General features: G+C 39.6%; 1 protein-coding gene across 3 annotated transcripts; it reads left to right on the top strand.

Moving 5' to 3' along the window:
- Window positions 1–1,240: 1,240 nt before the first annotated feature.
- N6AMT1 (N-6 adenine-specific DNA methyltransferase 1) lies at window positions 1,241–11,595 on the top strand. 3 transcript variants are annotated; one of them, XM_054973230.1, is made up of 7 exons: window positions 1,243–1,485; window positions 2,879–2,965; window positions 6,526–6,616; window positions 7,925–8,008; window positions 8,743–8,884; window positions 10,418–10,545; window positions 11,264–11,595. In XM_054973230.1, exons 1-7 carry the CDS (start codon window positions 1,355–1,357, stop codon window positions 11,297–11,299), a joined length of 699 nt encoding a protein of 232 aa, XP_054829205.1. In that variant the 5' UTR covers window positions 1,243–1,354; the 3' UTR covers window positions 11,300–11,595. The 3 variants fall into 3 exon arrangements, with proteins under 3 accessions (XP_054829204.1, XP_054829205.1, XP_054829206.1); XM_054973229.1 differs by lacking the exon at window positions 11,264–11,595 and having other exon boundaries at window positions 1,241–1,485; window positions 10,418–11,062; XM_054973231.1 differs by lacking the exons at window positions 10,418–10,545; window positions 11,264–11,595 and adding an exon at window positions 9,852–10,023 and having other exon boundaries at window positions 1,245–1,485.
- The last annotated feature ends 2 nt before the right edge of the window (window positions 11,596–11,597 follow it).

The raw sequence follows: 11,597 nt of genomic DNA, 5'->3' as shown, positions 1-11,597 counted from the left end.
ACATAATTCTTATCAAAGTATTAAGATTACTTGCTCTGATTCAGCACAAGGTAACAAAGGAGTATACTAAAAGACAAAACATTACAGTATATGTTTTATTATTTTGTACTAGAAACATTGTCATAAAATCATCATCTGCCAAATGTTGTGCCTAGCACTAGACCTCAGGCTCCATGCAAAATCACAAGCCTAAAAACCTTCATAAATAGCAGTCTATTCCTGGACACTAAAGTTTTCCAATGTTCTTTTGCAAAAAAAAGGCCATTATAATTTTAGATTACCCCATAAGAGCTTTTGCTGAAGTTTTCTTGGCTACCCCCCAAAAAGCTGAAGAATTGAAACTGATCTTCATTAACATTAACAGTATATTCATTACTTGCATCAAGAATCATCTTTTTACCCAACCTGATACATAATAAAAACACAAGGTACACACACTTTGAAGTGGACTTCAGTGGACTTCCACCTAGTTACAGGAAGAACAGCAGAATATGAGTCCAGTGGCATCTTAGAGAGCAACAAGATGTTCAGGGCATAAGCTTTCGAGAATCAAAACTCCCTTCTTTAGATACAGGGAAGAGCAGAGATCCCTGGGCCTTTATACCCCAGTTGCAGGGGGGGGGGCGGTTTAGTATCCTTTTTTTCCTAATGTTGCTTGAGGTACTTATTCTTCTTATATTAACAAATTCCCCTTATATTAACAAATAAGCCTACAGTATTTTCTCAAACGCAATACTCGTTTTTTTCCACAGGTATGCCATCAAAAAAAAAAGGGGGGGTTACATTTGCATTCGTTAGAGTTACAGCTGAGAATTCCTTTTGTGTCTATAACTTTAACAGGATTGCCTTATATTCAGGGTCGTCTTCCTTCTGAGTAAATACGGTATTTCACTTAAAAGCTAGTATGAACGACTGTATATCTGAACTGCACGTGGTTGTGTTCAGCGCTATTTTAAGCATAAAACAGTTCCTTGTTTGGTGCTATTTTCCAATTTATTAAGCTTGGGAAAGCAAAAAAAAACAAAAAAAAACCCTGATGCCCGGCGCAGCGGCCCACCATGCCCTGCGGCTCGGTTGTGCAGCCCCTTCCCTTGCCCCAGCAGAGCCTTGCGAGGTAAGGTCGGGCGGACACTCTCGTCCCTCGCCGCTGCGCCCGCCCTACTGTGGGCCGCGGCAGCCTCAAAGGCCAATCCCGCCCCAGCGCCCCGTACACAGAGAAAGCAAAGCCCAGATTCATTGCTCGGCACTCGCTTCTTGGGCCTTTTAATCCAGTACAGGAAAGAAGGCGGGGCTAGAGCATTCCAGCAGGTTCAGTCGGGGAGCTCCGCTGGCGCGGGCGGGCGAATCAGCAACCATGATCCCCACGCCGTGGCACGAACACGTTGGACCGGAAGGCCAGTACAGCTCAGTTTACGAGCCGGCCGAGGACACCTTCCTGCTGCTGGACGCTCTGGAGGAGGACGCAGAGAAGCTGAAGAGCGCCAAGTGAGGGTCGGAAAGGGGGAGGGGGAGGGGGGAGTGGCAGCCAATCAGAATCGAGACTCTCCACTGAGGGGCAATGGAGAGCAAGCGCTCGCTTTCTGTTTCCGTGGCTGTGCGGAGACCGTCCTCGGAATCTCGCCCGTCGCGCATAATATAAACATTGGCTCCTGTAATGAGTTTTGTTTCAAACTGCCTGCATCTTGCAGTTCTTTATTATGGGGAAAAGCCTGTCTGTGGTTGCACTGTTATGCAATTTTTTTTATTCGGAAAAAGCAATTTTAAACCGAAGTTCTGTACGCTGGGATTGGTGTGTGTCAGAATGGTTAATCAAAAAGAGTCCAGTAGCACCTTTAAGACTAACCAATTTTGTTGTAGCATAAGCTTTCGAGAATCAAGTTCTCTTAGTCAGATGCCTGATACAGAGACTGGTCAAACACAGAAGAGCAGAAGAGGGAAGAGGCAATTAGGGGGGGAGGGGGAGGGAGCAATCAAAACATTCCTTTGCTAGTATATGTAAACATCTCCTTTTGGTGTGTGTATCAGTTGGCTTCAAAGGAGTTTGCCCTGTTAGTTTGTAGAAGCCAAACGGCTAACTCCTCTGCATCTACGAGAATGGTTAATGTCTACATCTGCCGGGTTTTAACGGAGAGGGAAATTAAGCAGCACAAAGGCAAAACTGACCCAAGGCATTTTGAGCTCGGATTATGGTTGGGGGCATACAGCGACCTTCAGTTTTTGTTTACCCTTTTCATTTTCAAGATCCATCTTTTTTATCTCCACGATGAAAGGAGCTAGAGCCTTCTTAAAATGCATACTGGAAATTCAGAGAACCTAATGCTAGATCATTGTAACATTACAACCTAGGTATTGCCAATTAAAAAACAAAAAATAGCCCCTAGTAGCAGGAGGGTGGTAGCAAAGGAAGAATGGTGGAAGAATGGGGCAGGGAAAGTGGAGGGATCCCACTATCTGGAAACAGTGTCGCTGCTGCAATGAACTGGCAAGTGCAAGCAACAGAAAAACTACAGGAAATTTTTGCTGTTCAGCAGTTCATTTTGAGTGAAATGTAGAAATTTGGAAAACTAGATGTACAGCCTAGAAAAAAATAGACAACTGTGTGAAAAGTGAGTTCAGACTTATTAAAGATCTTAATTCATAAAGTGCAGAACTGGAATTTAAGATCCTTAATGGTCACGGTGTATTCAAGTAAAATAAGCTTATGCTAAACGTCTGTTTCCTTACCTTTTTGTGAACAATGAAATACAGATTGTAAAAGTTTAGGATTTTAACAAAATTGTATTGAACGATTAATCAGAAATGTCATAACCCATATAGTCAGCCTTATAGCAGTATAGCTTTCATTTTTCTCCAATATTTTTATGTTGAAAATATTTAGCATTGAGATCTGCCTTGAAGTAGGATCTGGATCTGGAGTAGTTTCAACTTTCGTGGCATCATTTATTGAATCTAAAGCATTATACTTGTAAGTATTATGCCATTTCATATTACCTAGGACTTCATGAGTAGGATGCATTTGTTTACTTAAAGACATTCTCCCCTCCCTATAGAAATTATGTAACACTGCCTGTTTATTTGCAGTAGTACATTATTTTTTGAGCTGTCTGCCGCTGCTTCTTTTTAACCTGTTCTCTGCTTCATATTCACTCCTGTCTAGTTGTGCAGCAGCCTCTGGAGATGCAGAGCAAAGGGCACAATTATGGCTTGCCAATCCGACAGTATGCAGCCACAGTGCAAACTGTGCTTTGCAAGCTGTAGTGCGCAGGGCTTTTTTTCTGGGAAAAGAGGTGGTGGAACTCAGGCCTGCACAATGATGTCACTTTGGGTCAGTTGGAACAAGGGGAGAGTTTTTTAAAGTTTAAATCGCCCTCTGCGAAAATGGTCATATGGCCGATGTCTCTGCCCCCTGATCTCCAGACAGAGGGGTTTAGATTGCCTGCCGCGATGCGGAGGGCAAGCTAAACTCCCCTCTGTTTGGAGATCAGGGGGCGGGGCCATCGGCCATATGACCATTTTCAAGAGATGCTGGAACTCCATTCCACCACCTCCCCGCTGAAAAAAAGCCCTGATAGTGCACAATTTTACTTTGTCAGTTCAGACATTATGCTTCCTTAACCACAGTTTGACAAAGTAAGTTTACCTATTATATTGAGTAACGGAAGCTCACTTTTATTTTGCAAGGGTTTTTTAGTGACCTCTTCTTTTTTTTGGAAACATTGGATAGGTTGAAAAAAAACAATCACTTCAGTGTCTCTTTCTCCTACAAATTACATATTTCATCCCAACCCACCCTTCCCCTCCCCTCCCTTCTGACTTCCAACAGCACTTATACCCTTTAATTCACATAATATTCCCTCTAATTCTACTATTGCTCATTTTCTTCTAAGATAAAGTTACAGTCAATATAGATTTCAACAGATTACATAATGCTCATCAAAAATTGTCCATGGACCACAATTGGTCCTTTACATCCCAATTCTTTTCCAAATAATCTTCAAATTTTTTCCAATTCATCAAAAATCATTTGAGCTTTGTTCTTTTAACTTTCTAGTTAGTTTGTCCATTTCCACCATGTGCAAAAGTTTTTGTATCCATATAATCATATACCATCATATAATCATCATATACCATAATAGTGTTCTGTCCTTCATATTTACAGTTTCCATATTAAGTCCTAACAAAAACATTTCAGGATTTTTCTGCAAATTACACTTCAAAACTTTTCTATTCAGCATGAATAGAAGACCAACATTGTTTTGCCTTATCACAAGTCCACCACATATGGTAAAAAGAGCCTTCATGTTCCTGACATTTCCAACACTTATTTGACATAACGTTATTCATATTTGCCAATTTTTTCGGCGTTAAATACCATCTATACATCATTTTATAGCAATTCTCCTTCAAATTAATGCACGTAGATATTTTCAAAGCATTTTTCCATAAATACTCCCATGATTCCATTGTAATCTCTTTATTAAAATTCAATTCCCATTTCACCATTTGAACCTTAACCACTTCATCTTCTGTATACCATTTCAATAATAGTTTATAAAATTTCATTTAGTGACCTCTTCTTCACAGGTTAATTTCGCAGTTCAGTTCTCATACTGCAGCTATCTTTTTGTAACCATCTGCAGCTGATTTGCTGCCATGAGTAGTCACTCCAGCTACTATGTGGCTTTTCCATAGCTTTCCTGTGAGTGCTTATACCTTGACCTTTTTAAAAAATCTGTTTTGTGGTGTTTCCCCATGCTCACTCTTTATTCTGTTTTTTGGTGTTCTACCCTTTTCCGCCCCCCCCGCCCCGTGCCATCTCATTTCATTGTGATTGGCTACTCTTTCTATCTAGCCACTCTCCATCCTCTCTATCCCCCTCCTCTTCTTTCTATCCTTCCCACCTCTTTCTTGTTTTTTTTTTTTTTTAATTAAGTCCAGCACAGGATTGATGAATTGCTGGTTTGAAAGCATGTAGGAGTAAGTTCCCTTTTTTATTCTTTTTGCTTTGGCATGGTGGGAGTATTGTATAGGGGGCTAAATATCTGTGTATCAGAAATAAAGATGTTAATATCGAGTTTTAGATTCTCTTTTTATTCCGTGGTGGAGAAACAGATGCTTGAGGGCAAAAGAGGAGGCAGGAATGCAGCTTTACCAATGATGCATCTCTGCTCCAATGAGATGATCACTTAGAAATATTTTTTTAATTAATTGTATTTTTATTTGTTTCTGGGAAAGAACATTTCCTTGTTCTCACGAGTGATTCTAGCACATGTGTGATTGCCCCCCCCCCTTCCTCTATTGTTTCCATTGTTTGGCTGGCTAAAAGGCTATTCTTACAGACATTCACATGTGGAACTCCTTAAAAGGAAAAAGTGGAGCCCAGGCAAATCAGTAAATCAAGATAAACAAAGGAGGGATGGAGAGGCTGTAATCCAGGAAATAGAGTCCCACTGATACATTGATTCAGCACACGTGTGCAAAAAAAAGAAAAGAAACAAAGGGCTGCTGCTGTGATGCGACAAATGATAGCATCAGTGACGATGATGTCCCGACTCATTTTGTTTGGCACAGTGCAGACTAAAAAAAAACCAAGGCCACTCTGACCAAATATAAGAGGTACAAATGGCCACATACAAGCCGATTCCATGCCTTTCAGCTTGACATGTGAGATAATGAGGGGTTGTATCCCTGGTGCAGAGGGGGCTAGTGTCTCTAAATGAGGGTCATATCTTTGCTTTAGTGGCAGATATCCCTCCATCAGATAGAACTCCCCTTAAAGCACATACCAACTATTTAAATCCTATGACTGATGTTTTGAATACTGTATTGATATAACATAACTTTATAAGCAACATTCTTGGTGTCTTTATTAGATATGTGCAGTATGCTTTCTCCTCTTATATTCAGGCTAGTTATTCTTCAATACTGGATGCTGTATTCTTTGAAAATAGTATCTTAATGCTTAAACAGGTTCAATAATAATGTACTTGATTAGATTTTTATCACAGTGCTCCTCCAAAGAACTCAGACCATCATGCTTAGATTTTGCTCTCTTACCATGTTTCACATCAACCCCAAAGGTAAGGCATAGGCTGCAAACCTAAGGATGCTTCCCAGAGAGTAAGCCCCATTGAACTCAATGAGATTTACTTCTGAGTATACATGCGTAGGATTGCATAGAATGTCTCCTAGTACCTGTATGGTCCCCTAGTGAGCTTCATGGCAGAATAAGAATTTGAAGCCATTCTGCCTCCTCTTTCTCCATTTTATCCTCACTGTAGCCGTGAGAGGTAGGTTAGGTTTATCAAGTGGGCTGTATGGAAGAATAGGAATTTGAACCATTGGCTCTCTAGTTTAGTCTGACACTAATCATTACACTACACAAGTTGCATTGCCTAGGCAATCCAATTTGTAGGTACTTAGTATGCTTCCTATAACCCATAATATCTATTGACATTATAAATTCTCTCAATTAATCAATGATACAATGTATTAATTAAAATGTTACTCATGTTGTGCTTTCAGATGTACTGATACCAACTCTGCAGCAGGTCTGTGCACAGTGGAGACAGCTAAACGTAATAATGTTGACCTTCAGCCCATAATTACTGATTTGGTGAGATTGATATTGTAAATGATCCTTCTTATAGGACTGCCATTTTAGTTGGGTTTTTAAAGTTAAAATATTTACAGTGTACCAATTGTCTTAAATGATCAGTGCATTTTAAAAGTTGCTGTTTTTGTTGAATGGCTTTTCAGCATGCTCAGCTTATTCCTGATTTTCTCAGCAGTCAATCCACAAGCACTGGGATCAGTTTGGGTACAGTTCTTCTGCCTATCTGCCCTTCCTCCGCATGTTTAACATTTGTGGAGTCGGTTTATTTCTTCCACATGTGCCCTAAATAATTGGGATTTTCAAGCAAGGTGCTGTCATCAGTGGCATCAACAGCTGGATCATAGCACCCCTCTACCTTTTTTTTAAAAGCACGCACTTAATCCCCTTCATTGGACTTTTGTAATTTTTTGAAAAAAAATCAATTTCATAATATTATCATGACCTAATGTAGTAATTGATGTAGCAGGCTCTCTGAATCCTCAACTTTTCTCTCTTTTTTAAAGTAAATCTCTAGTCCTTCCCCTTGTGGAGATATTTTAAAAAATGCATGCAGAAATCAAAGGATAAATCAAAGCTGTATGAGGCCCGAACTGATTAAAAAACTCTGTGTGGAAAAGGCCAAATTTTAATAAGCTCTCCAGGTTAACAAAGCTACTTTGCTTTATCCATTCACTGATTTATTGTTGTCATAAGAAATAGTCTTTCCTGAGTTTCTTTCATATCCTGTATCAGATTTACTGATGTTGGTGGCCTCTGGCTTTGGCAAGCAGTAGAGTCTAGCCTCTGTATGTAGTAAGTGGCAATCAAAAACAGTTGCTTCTATGAGCAGCTCCCAGAAAAAGAGTGGCAGTCCTCAAACAGAGAAGCTTCAAGGAGAGATTACAATGCAAGATTGCTGAACTTGAGTTCATTCACAAACTCAAGAGAAATCCCTCTCCCACCCCCTTTCTAAGGCAAAACTAGCCTTGTTCTAGTAGATTGGCAAACTCATGGAAAATTTCACAGGGCTACTTTAGCTTTATATTTGTGGGATGTTTGTGAGTATGAAAGATGGGAAGGCAGTTCTTAGATTGTTAGTTTCTCCCTATGTATGTACAAGTCACTCGCTCAGACTGTTGGTGTAGCTGTAGTACCTTCCCACCACCACCAAATGTAAAGGTTGGGTTTTCTATATTTGGTTTACATGTGACAAAGTTTTACTGCCTTCACATTTCATGTAATAAGATTTATATGTATTCTTTAATACAGAATGGAGTTTATCTATTAAGGAATAAATGGCATGGGTTTTTTTTGTTTCAACCTGTCTAGGTAACAGGATTGTTGCCCCGACTTCTTGGGAAAGTTGATTTGCTGTTGTTTAACCCTCCCTATGTGGTAACTCCTTCTGTCGAGGTGAGAACATGTATTAAAGGAAGCCATTCAATGCACATTGGGTACCAGTTATTACACACAAAGTATGTTGTACTTCACTGTACTTATCAATGATCATTTAAAATAAGGCAGCTTGATAGAAAATTAGTATAAGATCTAAGATGTACATTTTAATTTAATAACAGCAACTGAAGTGAAGTGATGCTTGATTTCAGTAAATGCAAGTGTCATGTTATTTAGCCTAAGATGTTTGTTTTTTATTACAAAATTTATACCCTGCCTTTCTGCCTTCATCGGGGGCTCAAAGGTGGCTAACAGATTAAAAATGTGTATCATAAAAACATTACTTAAAAGACATTGAAACCAAGCTAAAATTCACGTATGAAAACATAAGAACAATAATTAAAACATAGGGTAGGAAGAAAGGATCACTGAGGGAATGACAGACAAAACAAAAGGTCTTTGCTCATGGGTAGAAGCAACAGAAGGGGACAGGTGAGTCTCTGTGTAGACTACCAGAATTTTCATGCTACAAGCCAGAAAGCCCTCTCGGGTTGCTACCTGCCTAATCTTTGAAGGCAGGGCTTTAGAACGGGGCTGTATCAGTCACATAGGTTCCCTAAGGAAGTAGGTGGTCCTTCAGGTATGCTGGCCCCAAGCCATAGAGGGTTTTAAAGGTTAACACCTGCACCTTAAATTGTACTTGGAAATGTTGTGTGATCTGAGTGCAATTTTTGTATTTCATTTATTCTTAGATAAAAAGCCATGGAATAGAAGCATCTTGGGCTGGAGGTAAAAATGGCAGAGAAGTTATGGACAAACTCTTTCCAGTCGTGTCTGACTTGCTTTCAACAAGAGGTTTATTTTACTTAGTTGCAGTTGAAGAAAATAATCCAGGTATGGAAATATCCTTGATATTGGTTGTACTAATTTCACACTATGTAATCTGCCTTGAGTCTCAGTGAGAAAGGCGGACTATAAATGAGATAATGTTTTAAAAAAATTCATTTACTTTATACTCAATAGTTTATTGAAGGATTTTGAAAATATTCAATCTTTCAAGATTACTACTTTATTCTTCCTTTGTCAGGTTAATAATTTACTTGTCTGAAAACAGTGTGAAATCTATGTCTTCAGGGTGATTTTATATACTGGATGCAACTGTTTCCATTGAACACTTACACTATCAACAGATAGCCTTGTAGAGAACATAAAGTCTTACTAAGCTTGTAACAAAAGTTTTAAAATGGATAAATGATACCTTCCAGCCCAGAATTTCTGCATCTTTATTATAGAGAATTGGGGACTTCCAGATGCAACAGAATAGTAACAGTATAGGTGAAGAAGGCTTGTTCCTGATAATACCCCCTCCCCTTTTCTAAATCCAAATTTAGTCTTTCACAGTTAAAGAGAAAAAAACTTGGATATGTCAGCTGCAGTACTGAGGAAGCCTTCACAGTTAAGGAGTGTATGCCCATGAAGCTGTCTTGTAGTGACAGCTTTGTCTATCAAGATCTGCATTGTCGACTCGAACTGGCAGTGGCCTTTCACATAATCTCCTACCTGATCCTTTTAACCAGAGATGACAGAGATTGAATCTGTGACCTTCTGCATTCCAAGCAGATGCTCTCCCAATGAGCCATGGCTCCTCTCTGAGTGTAGCTGTCCTGTATGCTTCTTATCCTGTTACTTGCCTGGCTTCAATCTCTCTTTTTTCCTCTGCTTTATTCACTTTATCAGATAAGCAAAAGGGAAGGATTTCCTGATTAGAATATTTTTAAAATGAGACTTGGGAAATAATTGTTTAATAGGATATGGCTGATGACTGCTGAATGTAAACTGTGTTTTAATTATTTAATTGCAGATGAAATTATAGAAATATTACAGAAATGTGGCTTAAAAGGCACCAAGGCAATATGTAGACGAGCCGGAAGTGAGAATCTCTCAGTACTCAGATTCTGTAAAAACTGAAGACTCTGCGTGCTGTTACCAATGTGACAAGGTTTAATCTTAATAAATTTTTTTTTGTACCGTTACGCTGTGATGAACTTGAAGTCAATTGCCATGGGGTGGAGAAGATTCAGGGAATTCTGTGAAATATTGCTAGGGTTTTTTTGTAGGAAGAAGCAAATTTTTGTTCTTGAATAGTGTAAATTCACTAGGGTGGAAGAGAAGGAATCTCTAACAATGGAGGGGGAAAGTAGGACCCCTCCAATGTCAAAAAAGAAAAGATGGAGCACTACATAGCCTCTGCCCCCCCCTGCAACTCTGTCACAAAGAAGGTAGCATCATGACCTCTGGCTCTCCCTTTTGCCTGCTGCTGCACAACATGCCCCTGCCTAATGCTTCTTTGAGTTGCAATGCAGGAACAATCTTGTGTTCGGACCAACTGCTTGTGAGTTTGTACCTCTTTACTGCAAATTTTTACAGGAAAAGTAACTGGGAGAAGACCAGAACCAGTGATCCAATGGACTGTTCTTTTCTACCACCTGATTAAACCAGAATGCTACCATGGTGCCTACAAGAATTTCACGGGGGACAACTCTTGTAACCTTTCAGTAGGTTTATTGCTTACCTTTGGACATACCACTAGGTTTACTTTTTTAACTTTTTAAAAGTTAAACATGAGATGGCAAATTTTAGTATTGGAGAATTTGGTAGCCTGCTGTGACCTGGAACCAACTGAGACAGTGCAGTCACTTTCACTCGATTGTCTGCCATCCCACCAGTTTCCCCAGGTTGACATTGTGAGATAAGAGGGAAGACCTTGGTCTTAAGAATTGGATGTTCTACAACTGGTGAGAGGAAACATGGGAAATGAAGCTCCCATCACTTACAAATGCCTTACCCCACTCCTCTTGCAATGTAAAGTATGCTGAGGAAGACCTCCATACTATTATGCTCCTAGAAACAGCACTGGAACTTCAGTAGGTACTAAGTTTAAACAAGTTAATTCAAATCTGAAGCAAACTTGAGTCAGACTAGCCCATTTAAGGTAGATTCCTTGCAAATCTAGTCTGCTTGATGTAGTGTAGCCACTTTCATTCCTTTTATACAGTTTCAGTAGATTGATTACTTGTAGCCTTCTTCATGCTGCTCTGCACTATGTTTTCTTTCCACTACTTTGAGGAAGAGGGTTAGCAAAAGCACCCAGGAGGTTTTAAAAAAAACCCTTAATCATAACCAGTTTGATTCAAAAAGCAGAAAACTTTCACTTTAAATTATACATTAATAAAGTCTCTTTAACAGAAATTGTTGTATTTTGTTTTTGTGTAGACATGGATCACAATGCCAGTTTGGTGTAGTGGTTAAGAGCAACAGGACTCTAATCTGGAGAGCCGGGTTTGATTCCCCACTCCTCCACTTGAAGCCAGCTGGGTGACCTTGGGCCAGTCACAGCTCTCTGGAGATCTCTCAGCCCCACCCACCTCACAGGGTGTTTTGTTGTAGGGATAATAATTAACATACTTTGTAAACCGCTCTGAGTGGGCATTAAGTTGTCCTGAAGGGTGGTATATAAATTGAATGTTGTTGTTATTAATGACCAAACAATGCAAGACTTTTATTGTAAATAATGCTAAAACTAAATTAGCTTATTTTGTTGCCAAGT

The sequence above is a fragment of the Eublepharis macularius genome, chromosome 3 (genome assembly GCF_028583425.1).
Source record: "Eublepharis macularius isolate TG4126 chromosome 3, MPM_Emac_v1.0, whole genome shotgun sequence".
In the NCBI taxonomy this organism is placed as follows: Eukaryota; Metazoa; Chordata; class Lepidosauria; order Squamata; family Eublepharidae; genus Eublepharis; species Eublepharis macularius.
The sequence above is the reverse complement of the archived record's forward strand: the minus strand, read 5'-3'. Positions and strand labels throughout refer to the sequence as shown.